General features: G+C 51.0%; 1 protein-coding gene across 1 annotated transcript in view; it reads right to left on the reverse strand.

Annotated features, from left to right (window-relative positions):
• LOC125928630 (uncharacterized) overlaps positions 1–23,634 on the reverse strand; it is a 145,845-nt gene that overhangs the window by 68,324 nt on the left and 53,887 nt on the right. Inside the window, exons 29-38 of the mRNA XM_049639363.1 lie at positions 18,071–18,251; positions 14,483–14,694; positions 12,575–12,763; positions 11,996–12,135; positions 10,853–11,015; positions 10,631–10,717; positions 6,819–6,956; positions 6,605–6,724; positions 5,594–5,686; positions 617–837 (exon numbers count right to left, since the gene is read on the reverse strand). Coding sequence (XP_049495320.1) covers positions 617–837; positions 5,594–5,686; positions 6,605–6,724; positions 6,819–6,956; positions 10,631–10,717; positions 10,853–11,015; positions 11,996–12,135; positions 12,575–12,763; positions 14,483–14,694; positions 18,071–18,251 — 1,544 coding nt within the window. The remainder of the gene's footprint in view (positions 1–616; positions 838–5,593; positions 5,687–6,604; positions 6,725–6,818; positions 6,957–10,630; positions 10,718–10,852; positions 11,016–11,995; positions 12,136–12,574; positions 12,764–14,482; positions 14,695–18,070; positions 18,252–23,634) is intronic.

Here is a 23,634-nt window from a genome sequence, read left to right on the forward strand (position 1 = left end):
CTGGGGCCGCAGGGGAAACAGGGCACTAATACTTAACGGAGACCCAATCTGTGCCAGAAGGTATCACACTGAGAAGAGCAATGCTAATGGCAGCTGGGGAGTGAATATTCTCGCGGGCCAGTGCTGGTGTGGCGTTCACGTGCGCTGCTCCATTAACCTGAGGACGGCCCTAAGAAGCAGGCTGAGAAAGGGCACAGTGGCTGGCCCGCAACCCAGAGGCTGCGCTGGGATTTGAACCCGGGCAGCTGGCTCCAGAGCCCGGGATCCTAACGGCTGGATCACGGCGGATAAACGGGCATGCGCAGTGAAGGTCATGAGCTCGCGGTTGGTGAGTTCAAGCCCCATACCGGGCTCCGCGCTGGCAGTGGGAGCCTGCTTGGGATTCTCTCTCTCTTTCCTCTCTCTGCCCCTCCCCCACTCGTGCTTTCTGTCTCTCTCAAAACGAATAAACTAAAAAAAAAAAAAAAAAAAAAAGGCCTAAGTAGGGAGGATTTAGGCCTGGTCCCCGAGGGACGCAAGGGGGCGCCTCTGAGCCATGATTTCCCATCTCTCCGGGACACCAGCCCTATGCCCTCCGAGGTCCCTCCTCGCTCACAGGGCCCCTGGGGACCCTCACCTGGCTGGGGCCACCTTGCTGGACAGCTGCAGCTGAACAGCCCTGGGGGCGCGGAGGACTGCCTGGCGGAGGAGGACACTGGCGCCCCAGGCCCTGCTGCTTCTCCGGGTGTCCCGGCTGGTGTCGGCCTCCAGCAGAAGCAGCTCACGGTCGGAGGCGTGCACAGACAGGGAGCCGCCGACGCTGCGGTCTTTGTATCGCCGCCGGGCAGTCGCCTGCACCTGAAGGGAGGCAGGAGAGGACTCCGAAGTGGAGGGAGTTCAGGAAGGGTCTGTGGGAGCCAGCTATGTGGGAAGGCCCTTCCTCCTGGAAGCGTTCCTGAGCCACTCCAGCTGTGAGAACCACCAAGCAGGCACACAGGAAAAGAGAGGAGGCAGAGGGAAGAAGGGTGGATGGCCTTCCCCGACCCCAGAAGACCTCCAGAAGCTCCAGGGCTCAAGGTGGGGAGTGTGCGGTGTAGGAGGAGGAGCCATACTGGGGGGCGGGGAGGGGGGGCGGGGACAGGCAGAGGCAAAGGCTTGGCCAGGCTCCCAGGGGTGGGGGTGGGAGCAGGGAGTTCCATCTTGTGCCAACTCCGCAAGAGCTGAAGCCCCTTTCCTAATCCAGGCCTCAGTTTCCCCATTGGTCCAGCCTGGGAGGTGCAGCGCAGTGATGTGGGAAGCTTGTAAAACTATGCCTGGTCCCTCCATGGACGAAATGATCAAGTGGTCCATCCATGCAATGGAATATCAGTGATAAGAAGCTCCAGAAAGACGTGGAGGGACCTTAAATGCAGCTCACAAAGTGCAAGAAGCCAGTCTGAAAAGGCTATACACCGGAAGATTTCAACCGTATGACATTCTGGAAAAAGGTAGAACCAGGCGTCAAGGGCTCAGAGGTAGCTAGGGGGTAAAGGGGAAGAAGGGATCCACAGATGGAACACGGGGCATTTCTAGGGCAGGGAAACCACTCCGTGTGATACAGTAAAGAAGGGTATATGACATTCTTTGCTTGGCAAAACCCCTACAACCATACATCCCCCAGAGGGAACCCGGATGTAAACTACAGACTTTGGTTAATAATAATTTATTAATACTGGCTCGCCAGTTAGAATGTATTACACTCACGCAAGATACTCCTAAGAGGGAAAACTATGAGGAAAAGGGAACTCTCCGTACTTTCCATGCATCTATTCTGCAAACCTACAAACCACTCTGTAAAATGAAGTTTATTAATTCTTTTCCAAGTTTGCCCGGGACCCCCTGACCAATCAACTCAGCGCCTCCAGGGCTGGGGTCCAGGAATGTTCTAAAACCTCCATAGGTGATTCCAACATGGCTTGGGCTGAGAACTTTTAAGTCACACCCATGTTTTCTCCGACTGGGCCTCTGCGGGCCCGAGGACTCCCATAAAGCATGCGCCCTCAAGAGGGGCAATATCACCCCCAAATTGCAAAACCTGATTTGTGGAGGGGTGCATTAAAAGAAAAAAACTTCTTATGTGTAAATCGTAGATGTGCATTCTGCACGCAAACAAACACAGGACGTCTGTGTTATTAAAATTTCAATTAGGGGGTGTGTGGTAGGGGCCGCTGGCTGGTTTGTACACGCGTACCCTGAAAGCTGTTTATCGCTCTCTTGAGAATGTACGGATCCCGTGCTCCGTCTGCGTTCCCATCAAGCAGGATATGTAGGAAAAACATGTTCAGCGTTCAAGGTCAGGGACTCCAGAGGTGGCCAAGGGGGAGCATCTCCTTTGTAACAAAGAATGTCTGTATGGCAGACTGTGATCTCCTTGGAGCTGGCCATGCAAGGAGGGAAAAGGCAACAGATAGCTGGCTGGGCTAGATGCCGTGGGTAGATCCCAGCAGCGGATGTTTTGTCCAGTGTGCTGTTCCTGGACTCCCTGTACGTAAGTTTCCCCCAATAATCCTGTTTTCTTTGCCATATCTGGGTCATTTCTTCCGTCTCGCCAATCAACTCAGCGCCTCCAGGGCTGGGGTCCAGGAATGTTCTAAAACCTCCATAGGTGATTCCAACATGGCTTGGGCTGAGAACTTTTAAGTCACACCCATGTTTTCTCCGACTGGGCCATCACCCACCCTCACCTTAGAGTCTGCCCGGGAGCAGTTGCCCAATTGCCGGGCTAGCCATGAGGCTGGAGAGAAACCTCCATGAGTGGTAAGGTGTTGGAAAGGGGAAAAGGGAAAAAATCCACAGGGGGATATGTCAAGTTGGCCAGTGACCTCTGTGTGGGGAGGGATGGCCCATACGTCAGATGCTTGTGGAGCACCACGCGAGGACAGGGACGCCCTGAAAACGCCAGCCAGTCCAACGCACTTGTTGGAGATGCCGCGCACAGGGGCAGGGGAGGGAAGCCAGAGCGGGACAGCAAGCGAGAGAACTCAGCGTGCCGTCCGGCGAAGCTCGGAGGCCACAGGAGGCCAGCGATTAAGACGCAGGCACCTGACTAACAGGTATTTACCCAGAGGATACAAACATAATTCAAAGGGTTAAACAAGACTCTGCCAAGAGACTGTGCTGTCTGGGACGGGCTGCAGGAGTTAACAGGACAATGAAAGCAGTCCTCATGTCAGGCTGCCCCCCACACAACGATGCGATCCCACTGTACTCGTCACTGCTGACACCTGGCTCGGTATCAACGCGCTTCCATTCCCGCAGGTGCGTTCCCCTCTCCGTGGGGATGGCTACGGGCATGCGGTGCCCGGAGCTGGCCCTACTTACCCTGGACTGCACTGGATGCTACACCTGGGACGCTACATCCCTGCCTGCCGGGCCATCTACTCACTCGCTTACAGGAGAAACCTACCAGCTGGAAGGTGGTCAGGGCCCGACGTAGAACCGAAAACACATCTTAGCGGCTCTGTCCCCTGGCCGTGGTCTTCCCCTCTGCGGCCGCCACGGACGCAAGGTGGCAAGACACACGGCTGCCATCTTTAATTCCACCTGTAAGGCAATCCCCCTCCTTACCTAGGAGAGTTCCCGAATAAGGCAAGTAGTTCTGCCAAGTGGGAGAGCTCGTGATGTGTTAAACGCAACACGAGGGACACGCGCTCTCATCAAAACCGAATGCTGCTCATATACACCTGAACGTTCCCACGACGTCTCCCAAGCCACGGCTAGTTCAAGCACACAGAGTAAACCTGCTGATTCCCTGGCTACTGACCCGGCTTGGTTCAATCACTCGCCTTCTTCCTAGCAAAATGCTTTCCAGAGTTTCACAATCGTTTGTGTTTCCCTAGCCCCGGGATGCTGCGGCTTGCACCGTGGCTCTGGGATTTGGTTACAGTGCACCTTGGCATACCGGCTCCAGCGATGCCGCAGATGAGAGGCGTGAGAAGGTGTGGACCGTCCAGGGTGCACAGGGGTGGACGTACGGGACGTGCTGCTGGCTGCTTTGCGCACGCACACCCTGAACACACCTGCCCGTCACTGTCTTGAGGATGTCCACATCCTGTGCTCCCTCTATATTCCCATCAGGCGGGATATGCAGAAAAAAACATGTTCAGTGTTCAAGGTCAAGGGCTTGGGGGGCGGCCAGCCTGGTGCGCCTCCTTGATAACAAAGAATGCCCGGATGACAGGCCTTGATCTCCTTGGAGCGCTGGTCAGGCGAGGAGGGGGAGGGCTGCAGATACTTGCTAGGCTACTTGCGACCCTACAGAAGCTTGCTGTGCACAGAGTCCAGCAGCAGATGCTTTGGGGGGGCTCCAGGAGGGGGACAGAGGCTGATAAGGCTGGGCTCCCAAACCCCACTTCACCCACAGAGATAATGTAAACAAAGGGTGCTGCTGTTTTAAAAAGTGACGACGAAGTCTGAGCCCGTGAGATGACCCAGCATCCCCATCATCAGCTACATCCACTTAATGGGGACATGGGCTCCACAGCCGGACCGGCCGGGTGCCCATCTGGGATCCTCTACCTACACGCTCAGTGACCTTGTACAAGACACATCACCTCTCTGTCTCAGACTCTCATGTGCAAGATGCTACAACGGCACAGTCACGGGGTAGCCATGAGAGGAGACACGTGAAGGGCTGAGAACAGAGCCCGGCACGCGGTAAACACTCAACAGACAGCAGCTCCCATCACAAGGGATTACGGTGACAGCATGGCCTCAAATATGGGATGCCAGCGGCCCTGAGATGTGCCGTGACTTTATGGACCCCGGTGAGAGCAAAAAAGCTGGTAACAAAACAATGAAGCTAGGTGGGTCTGAAGACACATCCTGATTTCAGAGCTGTTGACACACTGTAACAGGTGCCTCTGAGAAGGACCAGCTTTCATAATCCGAAGCTCTTCTCAGGCTCCTTTATAGAGTTTCCAAAGCCACCAGCACAGGGATAAGCACGCAGCAGGTATTTAAAAACTGCCTTCGAGTTCTGAGCCTCATCACAGGTGGGACCACCCGTCTACACCTCCGTCTCCCTAGCCCATGGCCTGATTCCTGTGTATGTGGTGCATACAGCTTGCTCCACGAAGCAACCAACGTGCAGGGGCTTTCTGAGCACCCAGTGCTGCGTGGACAGAGCTCAGCCTTCCTGCCTGGCTCCTTCTCTCCGCCCTTTATTTCCTTGTCAAGTGAAACCCTTCGTGTTTCCACCCCACACCAGGCAAAATACTCCAGGGTCAAAAATGATCAGATGGCCTCCCCCAAACACAGGACAGGGTTTAGAGGACAATTCTGCTTCTCTCCATTTTCAAGGGTGAAATGTGATCGTTCTACCCCCCAGGGAGCCAAAACCCCTTCTGGCCTGGACAATCACTTCCAAATGATGGATTTGGAAACCTCCCTGCCATCTGTTCTTGATTCTGGACTGGCTGTCTGGCTCAGCTTAACATCCTGGGGTGGCCTCCCGCTGCCCCACACCGGGGCCTCCATCATCCCTTCCTTCTGCCCCATCTCCCAGCAAGCTGGCGGCTCCGAGACAGCACTTGGCAGGCAATTCGAGGTCATCCCAGAGGGCCCACGTCTGTACCTGTAAGTTTGGAGGAAATGGGGGTCTGTGGGGATGCCTGAGCTGGAAGAGGAACACCAAGTGGGAGTCAGATCCGTTCAGCTGGACTGAGACCTGTTGAGAGGCCGAGGGGGAGGGGGAGGGTCAGAGGGAGCAGAGGAGGGAGAGGGAGAACCCCAGAAGGTAGCTGGCTGGGCGCTCCAAGGGGGACAGTCATCCCAGAGTTTGCCCAAAGCCCAGGCCAACAGCACCTTCTGTGATGCTTCTTGGCCCCAGATGTTACTCAGGCTCTGTTACTTGCAAGCATGAGAAGTACAGCCCCAGACATGGGGCTGGGAAGATAACTCTGGGACCCCGGAACCCCTACGTCCCCTGCCACGGTGCCTGCTCATGTCTCCCATGTCCACGGCTGCATTCTATCTGACCCTGACCAGGAAGTAGGCACTGGACAACGGGCTTTATAACCATCGCCTCATTTAATCGTCACCGCTCCTCTCACAAGCTGGTATGACAAACTCCATTTCACAGATGAAAAAAAAATGATATTCAGTGGGGTTGAGTAATTTCCCCAAGGTCACACAGCAAGTCCACAGGGTAGCTAAGATTTGAACTTGAAAGCTCTCTGGAGGTGAAGACAGAAACAGTCACCTGTGCGTCCCCAGCACATAGTGCAGCAGAGACCCAACCCGTGTAGAGCGAATGATTGAACAAAGATACCTCCAGCAGCTGCTAGATAGTCACCGAGCTGCATTTTCTGGACACACAGCGAGAACTACATTTCCCAGCCTCCCTTGCAGCTGGGTGGGCCAGGTGATAAGTTCCAGCCAATGGGATACAGGCAGGAGTGGCGGGGCCCACTTCAGGGACTGGCCCACGGAAACCTTCTGCATAATTCTCACCGTCCCTTTCCCACGCATACTCCCAAAGTAAGCGCTCCAGGGCCCCTGCCCCCTCTTCGGCCCCCCCCCCCCACCAGACACCTGCACTCTAACACGAATGCCGCTCCTCCCCCACCAAAGAGGCAGAACTGACCTGGGATGGGGCGTTGGGGCTGGCGGTAGCCCTTGCGTCCACACTGAAGTCAAACAGTCCCGGGGGACCCCGTCTGAAGACAACGTCCCCATGCAAACTCAGGGCCTGGGGGAGCCTCAGCTGGAAAGCAACGGTACCATTTACTCTCTCCCAACGGTTGAGAGCTCTGCTCAGGGGCCATCAAGCAGTGTCTGCCCAACCTGGGGATGGGTACCTGGGAGGAATGAGCTGCATTCAGGGCCAGGCGGTGCCAGATTTCCTCACCCTGAGATCTGTCATGGTGCAGACCCCTTAAGTGCAGCACGACGTTCTGGTTGACTTTCAAGGTCGCCTCCACCTCCCTGCTCTTAGCCTGGGTGAGCAAGAACCGGTGGCATTCAGAGACATGACTTCCCATTTCCCAGGGCCTGCAGAAGCCACCCTGGGAACCCAGCGGTGAGAACAAAGTGGTCCCAAGATGTCTACCCACCCACTCACAGGGCAGGGAGTGGGACCAAGTGCACCAGGGTCTTTCGAACAGGGATGGTCAAGGCCGGTGCCCACAGGTAGAGTTTGTGGGGTGGGCCTGAGGGGGCAAACTTGAGGGTCTGTGTCTCATTCCAAAGGAGTGTCCTGGTATTAGTCTGTTTTGTTCACTGCTGTATGCCTCATATTTAACACAGGACCTGGTGCATAGTAGGTGCTCAATAAATATCCGGAAGAATCCAGAATCACCAGTGATAGCCTGCAACCCCAAGGCCAAAGACAGGCTGGAAAAGACAGAGAGAGAGAGGGAGGTAGGAAGGGAGGGAGGAAGGAGGAAAAGTTGCTACTTCTGCTGGCTTTGAAGACAGAGAAGGAACCACAACCCAAGAACCATGGGTAGCTTTAACAAGTTAGCAAAGACGAGGAAACGGATTCTCTGCTGAAGCTTCCGGAAGTCATGTAACTCCAGCAACACCTGATTTTAGCCAGGTGAAACCCATTTGGGATTTCTCATCTCCAGATCTCCAAGGTAAGAGTGTGCTGTTTTAAGCCACCAAGGGTGTGGTACTTTGTGCGGCAGCCATAGGATCCTACCACCCGTGGGGGGATCATCTGTTCACTTAGCAGCTACTAGCCTCTGCCACATGCCAAGCACCCGGGAGCAGGGCGCCATCTGTGCCCATGTGGGTTCACTGAGAAGTTACAAACGCCTTGCCACAGAATTTTATCACTACTGTACAACTTCAGAAGAATACACGACTTTAATTTAGAAACAACAGGGAGCAGGAATAAATAAATTCTTCCAAGAGAAGAAAAAGAAAGCATGCCATTAAACACAGAGAGGGTTTTGAAAAGAACGGGCAGCCAGGGTGCCCGTGGGTGGCTCAGTCGGTTAAGCATCCGACTTGGGCTCAGGTCACGATCTCCCGGTTCGTGGGTTCGAGCCCCACGTCGGGCTCTGTGCTGACAGCTCAGAGCCTGGAGCCTGCTTCGGATTCTGTGTGTTCCTCTCTCTCTGCCCCTGCCCCGCTAGTGCTCTGTCTCTCTCTCTCAAAAGTAAACATTAAAGAAGAACGGGCAGCCATACTCAGCTAGATTCAAAGGCTCCGGTCTCCTTGGTTCTCGTTTCTTGTTACCAGGTGGGATTTGGGACCCCATGTGTCAGATCTTCTGATTCCTTTTTAATTAGAGGCAGAAATCTGATTTTTACCCCCAAATCTTCCGATGTTCGATGTTGACGACGTTTTAAAACATGTTAAGTGCTAAGCAGGCCAAACAAAACACATCTGGAGGCTGGATCCGGCCCACGGCGCGATTCTGCAATCTCCGGTTTAAACAACACTGAACACCATGGGGAGGTATTTCTGCAGGTGTTTGGGGTCGTCATTATGCCCTCTGTTTCCTGTCAGGAGCTCCAAGGACTTCAGCCTCAAGCCTCTGGCAGCCATCTACAGCCCTGTTTAACTGGTAGGGATGTGGGGCCCCAGAAGGAGAGGTCTCTGTGCTCAATAGCTGGTCCCACTTCACCCTTCAGCAGGCCTCTGTATATCCCGCAAGGGAGAAACCACCACTAAGTTCTTCGTCCAGGGCCTGGCACATAGTAGGTGCTCAATAATTGCTTGCTGGAGAATGGGGTTACCTCCCGGGGCTTCTGCCCTAGAGGGATCAGGAAGGAGTCCGGGATGAGGGCTGAGGGGGCACCCGTCAGGTCCCTGAGGGAGAGAATTACGTTACATCTTGGTTCTCACAACCTCTGCGTTAAGAGATGCGTACTGTCTCCATTTTACAGACGGGAAGACGGGGGTCCAGAGTTGTGGAATTGTTTGCCAAGGGCACATTGCAAACATGAGTCTCATGCCTAGGAAGACGAATGCGAACACATTCTGAGGCAGGGGTTCAGGAAGCTACGGCCAGAGAGTCAGGCCGGGTTCGTTTTCCGTGTATACGGTTGTGTTTGTCAGTGCGGGCTGCTGTAACAACAATCCCATAGACTAGGTGGTTTAAACAACTGGAACTTATTTCTCCCAGTTCTGGAGGCTGGAAATCTGAGATCAGGGCACGCCGGCCACGTGGCTGTCTCCTTACTGTGCCCTCACGGCGGGGAGGGGGGGTGTCGGGGGGTGGGGGGCGGCCCTCATCTCTTCACGGGGGCTCTACCTCGTGAGCTAACCCCACGCCTCCCAATACCTTCACATTAGGCCTTCAATGTGCAAATCTGGGGGGGGGGGGACACATTCAGTCCATTAGCAAAAGTTTTATCAGAACACAGTTGTGCCTGTTCATTTGTGTTTTCTAGGGTGTTTTTTTTGTGCGACGAGGGGGCGGAGACCGTATGGTCTAACACAGGCAAAAAGAGTTACTGTCTGCTCCCTCACAGAAATAGGTGGTCAATCCCTGCTCTGGGTCAGGGACACGACAGACGTTCAATGGCACTGAGGTGACTATTCATTAAGCACTGACGACGCGCCAGGCCCTGAGGCTCTAAAGGTACATCGAGGTGCACTCTGGAGATACTGCAGGTGTGGTTCCGGGACCCCCCCAATGAAGTGGTTCTCGCAATGAGCAAGTCAGATAAAATGCTTGCTGTCCCAGTGCACACACAAGTTATGTTGACAGTGCAGTCAACTGAATGTACACGAAGAGCATCGTGTCTAAAAAACCAATGTATATACCTTAAAGATACCTTATTGCTAAAAATTGCTAACCATCGTCCGAGCCAGTGGTAATCACCGGTCACACGTTACTGTAACAAATATAATAATGAAAACGCGGACTGCTGCAAGAGTTACCGAAATGTGACACGGAGACCAGAAGTGAGCAAACACTGTTGGTAAAACCCCACCAACAGCCCTGCTGGATACAAGGTGGTCACAAACCTTCAATTTGTATTAAAAAAAAAAAAAAAGCAAAATCTGCGAAGCGTAATAGAGTGCCATCGGATGAGGTATGCCCGTAAAACAGATACGGTACTAAACACGAGTCTTGCAGACCAGTAGGGGAGAAAGGAATTGGTCAAAGAATCCTATCAAAATAGAACTGAGATCTCCAACAGGAGCCAGAAGCAGAGGTGGGGGGTGGTGCAGGAGGGGTAGCTGGGGGATGGGAGGTGGTCTGGGGTCGCGATAAAGCTTCCCAGAAGACGTGACGTATGAGCTGAACCCCCAACAATGAGTAAAGGGATGAAGGTAAAGCTGAAGGAGAGAGGAACAGGTCCAGGCGCAGAACATACAAGGGTCCTGGGGCAGGAAAGAGCCAGGTGAGGAAGGGAAAGGAGGCAGCAAAAGGGAGAGAGTGGTCTCAGGTGGCCTGGAGGGTCAGCGAGACAACAGCGGGCAGAGCTGGGGTCTGTGTCCAGAGAGAACTGTAATGAGGGGCATGACTTTAAGCAGCATATTGAAAAGCCCCCTCTGGCAGCCACGCAAGGTAGAAGAATGGGGACAGAGTGGAACAGAAAACCCAGGTAGGAGAGCATTCTGCTCGCCCAGGGCGGAGATGACGGCACTTGGATCGCGGGCCGCTGGGATGCAAGGTGCCTGGGGCCTCCGGGGCCTTCTCACTTACGGCGTGCTGACTCCAAGCAGCAGCACAACCCTCCGCGTTCCCGGGGACGGCCTTGCTGCTGTACGGGTGGGTCAGGCCCACACACACCTGGGAGGGAAGAGCACACATGTGTGCACACACACACACACACACACACACACACACAAGGACAGGTCAGAAGCAGACAAGGGGCCTCCCCTTGGGCCCAGCCTCCTCTCCAGCTGCACCCCAGAGCCCACTTACGTAGGGGTGTCCTGCCTGGTAGCCCAGGACTATCGTCTGCAGGGTCTCCTCTTGGCCGTTCAGGACCAGCCTGGTTTCCAGGGAGTATCGCTGGTGTGACTTGTCCGCCGTGAAGGTCTCCTGCAGGAGCAGACTCCGCGGGATGGGCAGAGGCAAGGGGTGCCTGGCGTAGACAGAGGATAACGGGCCAAAGAATGGCTATTAAAACAGCTGGCAGGGGCGGGGGGCCAGGGGTCCCGTGAGCTCAGACGGGACCTGTCGCAAGCTTGCAGAGCAAAGACTGTCACAGAGAGAACATGAGGACATACCCCGGCCCTGCGCATTATAATCTGCCAATTGATACCCATTCCCCGTCTCGCCTCGCCGTCTCGACAACCCAGGGACCGGGGCATGGCAGGGGTCATCCTCGCCCCTTGGCAGCAGAGACCCAAGCACAGGCAGTACCTGGGGTCTGTTACCTTCGCTGAATCCTCTGTGCCTCGGTGTTCCCACCTGTGAAATGGGGGCTAAAATACTAGACCCCCCCCCCCCCGCCATGTCACACGGTGGTTGGGACCATTGGACAGAAAGTCTACACAAAGAGTACAGGCTCCCTGAGGGCCAGGACTTCTGTCTTTTTTATTCTCTGTTTTCCAGACACCCAGAAAAGTACATGGCACATAGTAGGTACTCAACAAATAGAAACAAAACAAACGAACGAATGAGATCTATGCAGATAACAGCTGCTGGTACTCTTCTGTTACTGCTGTTTGGACACGAGATGACCAAGGTCACGCAGAGGGTCTGGACATGGCCTGGAGTTCATGAAATCCCCCCTCTTACATCTCCAACCACAAGAGCCACCTTTGCAACCAGCTGTGCCTCCAGGAACTGAAAACATTCCCCAGAACGGCTTTCAGGCTGGGGTGGGGACAGGATTTCTGCTCCCAGGTTTCTTAGCATCCGAATGGAAGGGGGACTAGGGATGCGGGGGCTTCCAAGGGATGCAGATGGCTTGTCTCTGAGCTCCGGGCTCTGTCTGGGCCCCGCAGGCCAGCGTGGACCTCCCAGGAGCACAGCTCACCCTGTCCCCCGTGACCCTCCACGCTGCAGAAGCAGAGGCCCGGGAAGACAATGCTCGTAAGGGGAAGGGCCTGCATGTACCTGAGGAGGAAGGTCCCCCGCTTCTGGTACAACCTCCCGTCACGCGTCACCTCCTCCAGCTTGCCCTCCAGCTCCAGGCCCTGAGGCTGGCCACTCATGCTGGTCACCAGAGCCACCAGAGACACGTGGGTCTTCCGAGGCTGCAACAAAGACCAGGCTGATAGGGACAGATGGCCAGCGGGGACCGAGCTCCTTAAACCTCCCGCCCGGGGGTCCAAGGGGCTCCTCCCACTGCCCGTCCACTGCCCTGGGTATGGCATCTGACAAGGGCTGCTGAACTGCATGGCAGCCTCACCCTGGATCAGACCGCAACATCACACGGTATCACCACCATGCCTGCACCTCCCCAGGCGCCCAGCGGGGAAATGAAGTTCTCAGGCTTCTGGCTCCACGAGGCAGGGCTTTGCTAGCACGGGTCCGTGCTAATAAGGCTAGTTTCCATTTACAAACAGAGAAACTGGGCTCAGGGAAGCCCAAGGTCATAGACCAAGCTAGTGGCACTGAGCCCTCTCCCACCCCAGGGGAGAGATCTGAGGTCTCTGAAGAGTGGAGCCTCCAGTAAGGGCTACCGGGACATACCTGCTGCATGTGCCTGTAAGCTGCCGTTAAGTTCACCTCCTGCAGGGGGCCCTTCAACCAGCCGTGCAGTATCTTAAGCTCCTGGCTGTTCTCTGCGTGGATCTCACTCTTCAAAGTCGCACTCCACGCTGATTCTACTTCAGTCCGGCTGCGGAAGAGGCTCTGTGCCAAGGCCATCTCCGTGGACACCTACATTGAGGAAGTGGAGGGTGACCCTATGTTCTCCCCTGGGATGCCCTTTCTCCCCATTAGCACTTGGTGAACTCCTACCCATCCTTCAAAACCCCTCCGATACCACCTCTGGGAGGCCTTTCCCGACTGGTCCCGGCAGAATTGGTTGTTTCCCACAGAGTGTTGAGGAAAGAGGGAAAACTTCCCTCCATCTCTCAGCCCTGAACAGAGGGAGAATCTGAGTTGTCAGAGAAGATAATTCCCTTCCCCCTCTCTCCTCTTCAGCTCGGAAAGGTTATATGATCTCACGGGGCCACCATTATCAGCAGGCAGGGTCTCTGTGTCCCAAGGGACACACACATGCAGGTGGCCTTCTTTCCCTGCATCATCGCTGTGGTCTTCAAAGGCCTGGGAAGACTAGGTGTTGTTCTGGCTTGTCCTGGAGCTGGGGGAGGGAGGACACTGTAGCCCCACACATGGCTGTACACCCCAGCCCACGGCCCCCGGCACAGGCCCCACCAGGAATAGCACGGTGTCTGTACCCTACAGGCCACTGTCCGCTGTTCACAGAGCTCCAAGCCTCAGGAGAGGGGGTGATGGGGTCAAAATGGGGTTTAGGGATTACTGAACCCACTGCCAAATACTAAAAATCTGTGACGCCTTGTCCCGTAGGTCACTGACCCTCGGGTCTCCCCCCAGAACCATGCCCCCCCCCCCCCCACAAACGCCAGATGTCCATTTCAGTGAAAGGCACCTCCTACCCACACACCTGCTCGGCCGGAGCCTTGGGGTCATTTACATCGTGTCTCGCGCTCCCTCCTCCCCACTGACAATCCACCAGCTCATCTGTCAGCTCCAGATTCAAACGTGGCTCTGGCTGCCACGTGTTAGTCCCTCCTGAGTCCCCAAGCTTGCCAGTGATGCCTGACTCCTCACGCCTCCATCCTGCTCCCACTCTGCCCCTGACTCAGAGGGGACTGCACTGTCCCCAGATGGGCCCATGGAGCTGCCTCCTTCTGGGTCCAAGTCAGGCCTGGACCTCCTGCTGGGTCCACCCATCATCCCAACACGGGGAGGGGATGGATGTGCCCGGCTCCCTCGTGGGACACCCAGGGCATCTTCCACTGACTGGGTTTCTTTCAAATCTTTTGGCTTCTGAGATCAAACAGGTGCACAGAAGCATACTTAATTACATCCAGCAGCCGGTACAAAAGTCACCTACGACCTTGAAGGAGTTTTTATTCTGGTTTTCGGCAAAAGCCTGAGGTCTGCTTGTTGCTGAGTTACCCTCCAACCTGCCTTCCTATTTTTATCAGCTGCTAAGCAAGAATATGGGAAAGTGAGGGGTGCCCGGGTGGCTAGCTGGCTGAGCATCCGATCTCAGAGTCTGTGAGTTTGAGCCCCACACTGGGCTCATTTGTTAGCACAGAGCCTGCTTTGGGTCCTCTGGCCCCCTCTCTCTGCCCCCTCCCTCAAAATCAATCATTAAAAAAAAAAGAATATGGGAAATCGAGATGGGATGGGGGGATGGGGTGGTCCCCTCTCCCAAATTCACTTAGCGACTAATTCTCAAGACTGTACACATTGGGTCATCCAAACCACCCACATCTGTGACCTGATCTCAGGTCTGTGTGTTCTCCCTCTGCGTGGAGACTTTCTAAATGGCAGGGAACCAGGCTCCTGGGCCCAGAGTCCGCCTGCGGGAGGGGAGCAGGGGGCGTGGCTGGGCTTGCGCACCCGGAGGTAAGTGGTAGTCGGGGTGTAAATGTGGATCTTGCCCTCCCTGTCGCGGCCCCGACGCCTGCAGGCCACTTTTATCACCAGGTTCTTGAGGGTCCGAGCTTTGCCCAGCGTCAGCTCCAGAACAGCCTGGAAAGTGGGTCGGTGGGGCCAGTACAGCCTGTGAGCCATCGAGACCATCAGCCAGGGACTATCCAGGTTCAAGGCTCCTGCAAGAAGTAAACAGACAGAAGTTGGACACCCAGTATGAAAAGAGCTACTGGCAGGCTTCGAGGGGTGCCTCATCACATCCACTATGGGCAGGTTTCACAACTGGGAATGGATGAGAAGGGGCAGAAGGGAACTTTGCAGAAGGCTGGTGATGCTCTGAATCTTGCAGGGGCTACACAGGTGTGTGCACCTGTCAAAACTCATTAAGTGGCACCCTGGAGAGGTGTGCATTCCCCTCTAGTTAATACCACACATACTGGAATACTTAGGAGTGGAATGTATGGATGTCGCCAGCTCACTTAGAACTGCACCAACGAATAACCTGGACGTGGTAAGGGGACGGATATGTGATAACACAAGGGGAATAAAAATGGAATCGTAGAATCTGGGTTAAGGGTATGTTGGTATCGATGATACAATCCACGGTACTTTTCCGTAGGTTGGAAGTTTTGTCACAGTGACATGTTGGGCAAAAGGTATATATGCAGATGGGCACCTGGGTGGCTCAGTCGGTTGAGTGTCTGACTCTTGATTTTAGCCCAGGTCATGATCTCGTGGTCGGGAGACTGATGCTGACAGCCTGCTTGGGATTCTCTTTCTCTCTCTCTGCCCCTCCCCTCCTCAAAATAAATAAATAAACATTAAAAAAAAAAAAAAAAAGAAAGGTCCACAGATACAGGTCCCAGGGCTCCCATCCAAATGCTCAACACGGAAGCTTCCCAGTCAACAAGTGCACCCCCAAACCTCCAAACACATGTAGAACTCCTTCCAGAGTAGTTCTGAGTGGTCAATTCTTAAACATAAGCACACACCTAAGCCTTGCGTGGCATTTGAGGAAAGCCACTCATAGAAATTCAGAAAACAAAAGTTAAAAGAAACTCAGAGAGAACAAATCAAAGCCCCCAAATTCTCTTAGGTCTCAGAAAGGTAGGAGGAGTTGTGTCCGTGAGCAAAACACTCTAAGAAGAGAGCTCCCAGGAACAACAACAACAACAAAAAGCTCTAGAAAATAGAAGAGAGCCAAAATTTAAACGTAGTCGAAGGGGTGGCAGAACTTGAGGAAATAGGTCATGAAAACAGAACAGAAAGATAAACAGAAGGAACAAAGGAAAGCAAAGAAAGAAAATTAGAACCTCAGTTTCTGGAGCCTATCTGACCAGAACACAGAGGGAAGGAGATTATCAAAGAAACTGTACAAGAAAACTACCAGACCTGAAGGACACTTCCAAGTTGAAAGGGTCTACACAAAGTGCCCAATACAATGGATGAAAGAAGATGCATGTCAGGGCACATCATAAGATCTGAAGATGCTGAGAATACAGAGACATTCCAAAAAGCTTCCAGAGAGTAAGAAAGTGGTCACATACAAAGGCCGATGGACCAAAAATAGTATCTCAACTGTATGAAAGGACAGTAGAACAAAGTCCTCAAAATCCCAAGGGGAAAACGAAAATTCTCTACTCAGCCAAGTTACCCAGGTAGCATGAAGCCAGTTTAAACATTGGGGGAGCAAAACATTTACATCCTATTATGAGATGAACTGTGTCTCTCAAAAATATACCAAATCTCACCCACTTCAGTGTATCTCACAACGTGACCTTATTTGGGAGTGAGGTCATCGCAAATGTAAGTAGTTATGATGAGGTCACACTAGAGTAGGGTGGGCCCTAAAACCAATAGGACTGGTGTTCTTGTAAGAGGAGGGAAGTCTGAACCCAGGCATACACACCAGGAGAAAGCAATGTGACAACAGAGACAGAGATGAGAGCAGTGTGGCTGCAAGCCAACAAACTCCAAGTAGTGACGGCCACCACCACAAGCTAGGAAGAGTCAGGTAAGGATTCTACCCAGGGTCACAGAGGGAGCATGGCCCTGACAACACCTTGAATGCAGAATTCTATTTTCCAGAACTGGTGAGAGAATTCATCCCTGTTCTTTCAAGCCGCTCAGTTTGTGGTCATTTGTTAAAGCAGCTTTAGGAATCTAATACCTCTCTCAGGAAGCTACTGGAAGATGTGCTCCATCAAAACAAAAGAGTAAATCAAGAAAAAAGAGGACATAAGTGCAAGAAACAGGGCTGTGACCCAGAGAAGTAGAAAGAATTCTCAGAATGATGGGGAAGGGACACCCCAGAACCACAGCTGTGCAACTGGTCTACATTGGAGAGGGACAGTGGTTCCAAGAAGAAGGTCTCCAAGAAAAATATGGGAACTAATTGAAGCTGATGCATAATCTCATGTGTTTGGCCATCTGGAGAAGAGTTTTGCACTTATGCTTAAAAAACTGGGGATAATTAGTAAGAGGAAAATAGGAAACTAACCAAACAGGGGGAAAGCCCATTATAACTCCAGGAAAAACAAAAAGTCAGCTTTGTGTCTCAGCTAAGAAGGACATTTATAGAGTCACAATTAAGTAAACAGTGGATATTCACAGACCAACTCTTTTAGGGGGACAAAGAAAAACAGATATTCGAAAAAGTCTGGTTAAAGAGTTACATTATCATCTTGTCTGGTAAAAAAAATATATGAAGAATGTCTAAAATAGAAAAATCAAGAAATAGCAGTATAATTATATTATTTTAAGAGCTGAAGAGTTTAATAAGAAACAGATAAAAGAATTTATAATGGTTGCTGTATTAAGTAAAACTCTGGATAGAAAGATATGAAGCAGACAATTACAATAATTGTTATAAACTAGCTTTTTAGTTTAGGGATGCCTTGGTGGCTCAGTTGGTTAAGCGTCCAACTTTGGCTCAGGTCATGATCTCCTGGTTCGTGGGTTCGAGCCCCACTTCAGGCTATGTGCTGACAGCTCCGAGCCTGGAGCCTGCTTCAGATTTTGTGTCTCTTTCTCTGCCCCTCCCTCATGTGCATGCGCACTCTCTCTTGCTCTCTCTCAAAAACAGACATTAAAAAGATCTTTAAAAAAATTTAAAGAAATATTTCAAGTACATACGTCAGTAGAGAACATCATCTGATGGGCCCCTATGTAATACTCACCCACCTTCAACAATTACCAACTCAAAGTTTCTACTTTACTTTTCAAACTATGTATGACTACAATAAGAATAAAATTAATTCAAGGATAAACCATGGTAAATCCAGTTTTTCAAGGCAAGACTGTGTTCCAGGGAGCAGCAACAACATGTGCAAAGGCTCTGAGGTCTCTGGGGGAACAGAAAAGAAGCCAGGGGGACTGCAGGGTAACGGACCACAGGGGAAGTGGGGCGGGGTGAAACTAGATAATTAGTATATCAATCTTGACATCCAGGCAAACAAAAAGGAAAGGTATTCCAGGTAAGGGGCATAGTCCGAGCAGAGACCTGGGGGCCAGAAATCTCAACCGCTAGCCAGAGCCTCCCTAAATGACACTCACCTTCCCATTTCCACAGGGTAGCTCTAGAGGTGTCTTTCCACCGCAAGCCGGCAGCAAAGGGCAGCTGTCCGTTGTCCTGAACCTTCAGGTGTGTGCTGCTCTCCACGTGGGGCTGCCGAAGGCTCAAGTGGTACAGCTGTGTACGGTAATCCACCTGCCTCTCAGGCACCTGGAGCGCAAACTGGACAAGACCCACCGTCAACATGCTGGTCAGAGCACTCCACTCCCAACCTACAACATTCCCCTGGCTCACCGGGACAGCCACGGGTCGGCCTGAGTTCCCCAGTTATCAGGAACTGCCCAGCCCAGGCCACCCCTAAGGAAACCCTGTACCCATCAGCAGTCACTTCCCACTGCCCCTGAAAACCATTAATCCAATTTCTGTTCCCATGGATTTGCCTATTGTGGACATTTCGTATCCGTGGAATCATATAATATACGGCCTTTAGTTTCCGGCTTGTTTTATTTAGCATGACAATTTCAAGATTCACCCATGTTGCATTGTAGCATGTATCAGAACTTTATTCCTTTTTATTGCTGAACAATATTCTTTTTTTTTCGTTTTTTTAATGTTTATTTTTTTTTCATGTTTATTCATTTTTGAAAGACAGAGAGAGACAGAGCACAAGCAGGGGTGGGGCGGAGAGAGAGGGGGACACAGAATCCGAAGCAGGCTCCAGGCTCCGAGCTGTCAGCACAGAGCTTGATGCGGGACTCGAACTCACAGACTGTAAGATCATGACCTGAGCTGAAGTCGGACGCTCAACCGACTGAGCCACCCAGGCACCCCTATGTTTATTTATTTTTTGAGGGAGAGAGAGAGAGGGAAAGAGTGTAAGCAAGGGAGGAGCAGAGAGAGAGGGAGACAGAGAATCAGAAGCAGGCTCCAGGCTCGGAGATGTCAGCATAGAGCCTGACGCGGGGCTCGAACTCACGGACTGTGACATCATGATCTGAGCTGAAGTTAGGCGCTTAACCTACCGAGCCACCCAGGCGCTGCGGGAGCCTTGCCATGTTAACATTCATTTTTGAATCCAGGAACATGGGATGTCTCCCCATTTATTTCAGTTTCTTTAATTTCTTTCAACAACATTCTGTGGTTTTCAGAGTATTAGTTTTACATTCTGTTGTTACTTTTATGCTGAAGTATTCACCTTTTCTGACACTATTACATAAGGAATTATTTCCTTAATTTCATTTTCAGGGTTTTCATCGCTAGTGTAGCGAAACACAACTGACTTTTGTATATTTATCTTGTCTCCTGCAACTTTGAGGAACTCATGTATTAGCTTTAATAGATTTTTTTGTGTGGATTCACTAGGGTCTTCTACAGAGGACATAATGTCATCTGCAAACAGAAATAGTTTTACTTCTTCCTTTCTGATCTGGACATCTTTTATTTTTCTTGCCTCACTGCCCTGGCTAAAGCCTCCAGTTCAATGTTGAATAGAAGTGGTGAGAGCAGACATTCTGTCTTGTTCCTGATCTTAGAGGGAAAGCATTTAGTCTTTCACCATGAAGTATGATGTTGGCTGTGGATGTTTCATAGATGGACTTTGTCAGGTTGAGGAAGTACTCTTCCATTGCTCATCTGTTGAGTGTTTTTACCATGAAAGGATACGGGGATTTGCCCAATACTTTTTTCTGCTTCTACTGATCATCTCATCTTCTACCGATGCATCCTTTATCAATATGGTGTATTACCTTGATTTTCCAATGTGAAACCAACCTTGCGTGCCTGGGATACAACCCGTTTGGCTGTGCTATGTAATTCTATTTATATAGTGCTGAATTTGGCTTGCTAGTACCTTCTTGAGGATTTTGCATCTATATTTATAAGAGGTCTTTGGTTTTTCTTTTCTCCTGAGGTCTCGGTCTGGTTTGGGCACCAGGATGATACTGGGCTCAGAGAATAGCCCGGGAAATGATTTCTCCTCTTGACTCATCATTCAGTAAATTATTTTACAATAAATTAATTCTGGCACAATCCAGTCCAGCCAAGAGGCTAAGAGCCTAAGGTTTGCAATGAGACATCCTGGAGTTTCTACTTCAATTCCGCCACATGGTAGACCTGTGGCCAGGGACACCTCAGAACAGCGTGTTGACACATTTTCCGTTCCAAAGAATGAGGACAGATAGTGGTTACTTCACTGGGCTTAAATGAGATGCTACCAACAACACAGGTGACGTGTGGCCTGGTAATAATAAATGGCTCATGACTACTCCCTCTGTCCTTCCCTCTTCTGTTCCCTGTCAGCGTCTTAAGAATAAATAGTATCTTGGGGTGCCTGGGTGGCTCAGTCAGTTGACTGTCCGACTTCGGCTGATCTCATGGTTCGTGAGTTCGAGCCTCACATCAGGCTCTGTGCTGACAGCTCAGAGCCCGGAGCCTGCTTCGGATTCTGTGTCTCCCTCTCTCTCTGCCCCTCCCCTGCTTGCACTCTCTCTCAAAAATAAAGTTTAAAAAAATTAAAAAAAAAAAGAATAAATAGTATCTTATTCATACTTGTCCCCCCAGAACCTAGCAGGGTGTCCGCCATATTCAGAAGCCTGCAGAAACACCGCCCAGCTTTCATGTCTTTCCCAAAACCCTGGGGGCCAGATGCTTTCCAGAAAGAAGATGTTTTCACAATTTAGAAGAGTAATGTAATGCATGTACTGCAGTAGTGGAAAGAGCTGTCAATCACGTCAGAGTTCTAATTTTTTCGAATGTCCAACAATATAAAAAAGCCATCTGCAGTAGAATAAATACAGAAAAGATGGTGCTCAGCCTTCCTGAGTGACCAGGGAAATGCAAATTCAAACTACGAGATATCCTTTCCACCCATATCAGCAATATTTTTCCAGTGGTAAAAGTCACATATGGGTGAAAGGAAACTGCTCCTCTTGGACGTGGCTGGAGCGGTGGGGGATTGATTCGAGCGTTTTAGAGAGCAAACTGTCAAAAGGCAGTCACTTAAAAATATACAAATCCCAGTTGTGCATTATGACCTATGTCCCAGAGATACACACGTGCCCAGGGAGGCATGCCCAAGGATGTTCAGATTCGCTCTGCTAGAAACCACAAGAGTTACATGGCCGAATAAGATACAATACAGCAGCATAGGGAACATGATGAACGTGTTTAAAAGAATGGATCAGATGTCTACAAAGTAACAAGAAATTCCTCCTACAGGGTAGCTGAAGGTCTCACAAAGCAAGACTCACCAAACAAAACTAAATGCTTGTGACAGGCCCACAGAGCAAACAACAGAAAGAGATCTCCTTTCCAGCACCCAGGAATATAACTGTTGTTCCTTCTAGAAGGGGCCAGGATGAAAGAAAAAACTAAGAACGAAGTTTTAGCTTCATTCTGAATGTTACTTTTTTTTTTTTTTCACAAGGGGAATTTATTCACAGAGTGTTGTTGGTCTATATAAAAGCAATTTAATACTTGGGAATAAAGTTAATCAAGAAGACCAAAGACTTGTATACTGGAAATCACAAAATGTTGGTGGAAGGAGTTAGAGAAGATATAAATACATGGAGAGACAACCAGTCTTCACGAATATAACCCAGAGCAACCTATAGGTGTAACTCAATCCCCATCAAGAAGTGCAATCACATTTTGGTGTGTGTGTGGCAGAAACAGAAAAATCCATCCTAAAATTCATATGGAATCTCAAGGGACCCCAAACAGTCCAAACAGTCTTGAAAAAGCAGCACGAGGTTGGAGGCCTCACAAAGCTATGGTAATCAAAACAGTATGGCAGACAGAAAGGCAGTGACATAGAGACCAGTGGACCAGAATGGCGCGCCCAGAAGTCAACTCTCACATTTGTGGTCACGTGATTTCCAACAAGCACAGTGAGCCCAGTCGGTGGGGGGAAATCCCAGTCTGTTCAACACTCTGGGGCTGGGACCTCTGGCTATCCACACGCAAAAGAACACAACGGGACGCTTACCTTACATCACACACGAAAGTTAATTCAAAAGGGATCAAACACCCAGTTGACAGCTTAAACTAGAAGATCCCTAGAAGAAAGCATCAAGGAGAAACGACATTACATTTGGCAAGAATTTCTTGGATAGGACCCCCAAAGCACAGGCCAGGAAAGTAAAAAGAGATCAATTGGACCATCTGTGAGTTTAAAACTTGTGTGTATCGAAGGCTGGTATCAACAGATGGAAAAGGCAATCCACAGAATGGGAGAATGTATTTGCAAACTACGTATCTGATACACAGTTACTGTCTAGAAGGTACAAGGAACTCTTACAACTCAGTGTCAACAAAGCAAAAAGGGGTTAAGGACTCAAACAGACATTTCTCCAAAGAAACAGACCAATGGCCGCCAAGGGCATGAGAAGATCTCAATATCCCTCATCGTTAAGGAAATGCCAATCAAAATCACAGTGAGGTAACACCTCACACCCATTAGCACGGCTACTATCAAAAACAACAGGAAACAACAAGTGTCAGTGCACACGCAGGGACCCTGGAACCCTCGTGCGCTGCTGGGGCGGGGCGGGGGTGGGGGGGAGTGTAAGATACGCAGCCGCTGTGGCCATCAGTATGGCTGTCGCTCGAAAAAAATTAAAAATACAATTACCATCTGATCCATCACTCCACTTTTGGAGTTATCTACCTAAAAGAATTAGAAACGGGGACTCGAACCGATAATTCATACACCCACATTCACAACAGCATGTTTCACAGCAGCTAAAACATGGAAGCAACCTAAGGGTCCATCAACAGAGGAACAGAGGACAATGTGATGCACGTATCCAATGGCACATTATTCGGGCTTGAAAGGGAACCCATTCTGACACCAGCTACAGCCTGGATGAACTTGGAGGATGTTACACTAAATGAAAGAAGCCAGTCAAAACGATACAAATAGCATAAGATGCCACTTATATGAGGGACCCCGGGCATCAAGAGGTGTGGAGAGTAAAAAGGTGGTTGCGGGGGCGGGGGGGGCGCGGGGAGTGGCGAGTTATTCTTTACTGGGGACGGAGTTTCCCTTGTACAAGACGCAAAGTTCTGGGGGAGGCTGGTGGTGATGGTTGTACCACAGCGTGAGTGTCCTTAATGACACTAACCTCTACATCTAAAGATCGCAAAAAAAAAAAAAAAAAAGGTCAATTTTATGTTGTATTTTGTTACGATTAAAAACATTTTTAATATTTTTTTTAATCTTTATTTATTTTGGAGAGAGAGACAGCGTGCGAGCAGGGGAGGAGCAGAGAGGGAGGCAGACACAGAATCCGAAGGAGGCTCCAGGCTCTGAGCTGTCAGCACAGAGCCCGATGCGGGGCTCGAACTCACGAACCGTGAGATCATGAGCTGAGCCGAAGTGGGACGCTCAACCGACTGAGCCACCCAGGCGCTCCCAATTAAAAACATTTTTAAACAATTGAAAAACACACACCCAAAGGGTGTGCCTTGCAAGAGTACATCGCCTGTCCGGGGGCTAAGTGCTCAGTTATACTTATAGAAAAGCGCTAGCCCTCCGGTAAAACCTGAACGTGAAGCCGAAGCAGGCGGTGACCCTGCAACCAAGGCCTGAAGGGATGTGGTGACG

This window comes from Panthera uncia, chromosome E3, assembly GCF_023721935.1.
Source record: "Panthera uncia isolate 11264 chromosome E3, Puncia_PCG_1.0, whole genome shotgun sequence".
Taxonomy (NCBI): Eukaryota; Metazoa; Chordata; class Mammalia; order Carnivora; family Felidae; genus Panthera; species Panthera uncia.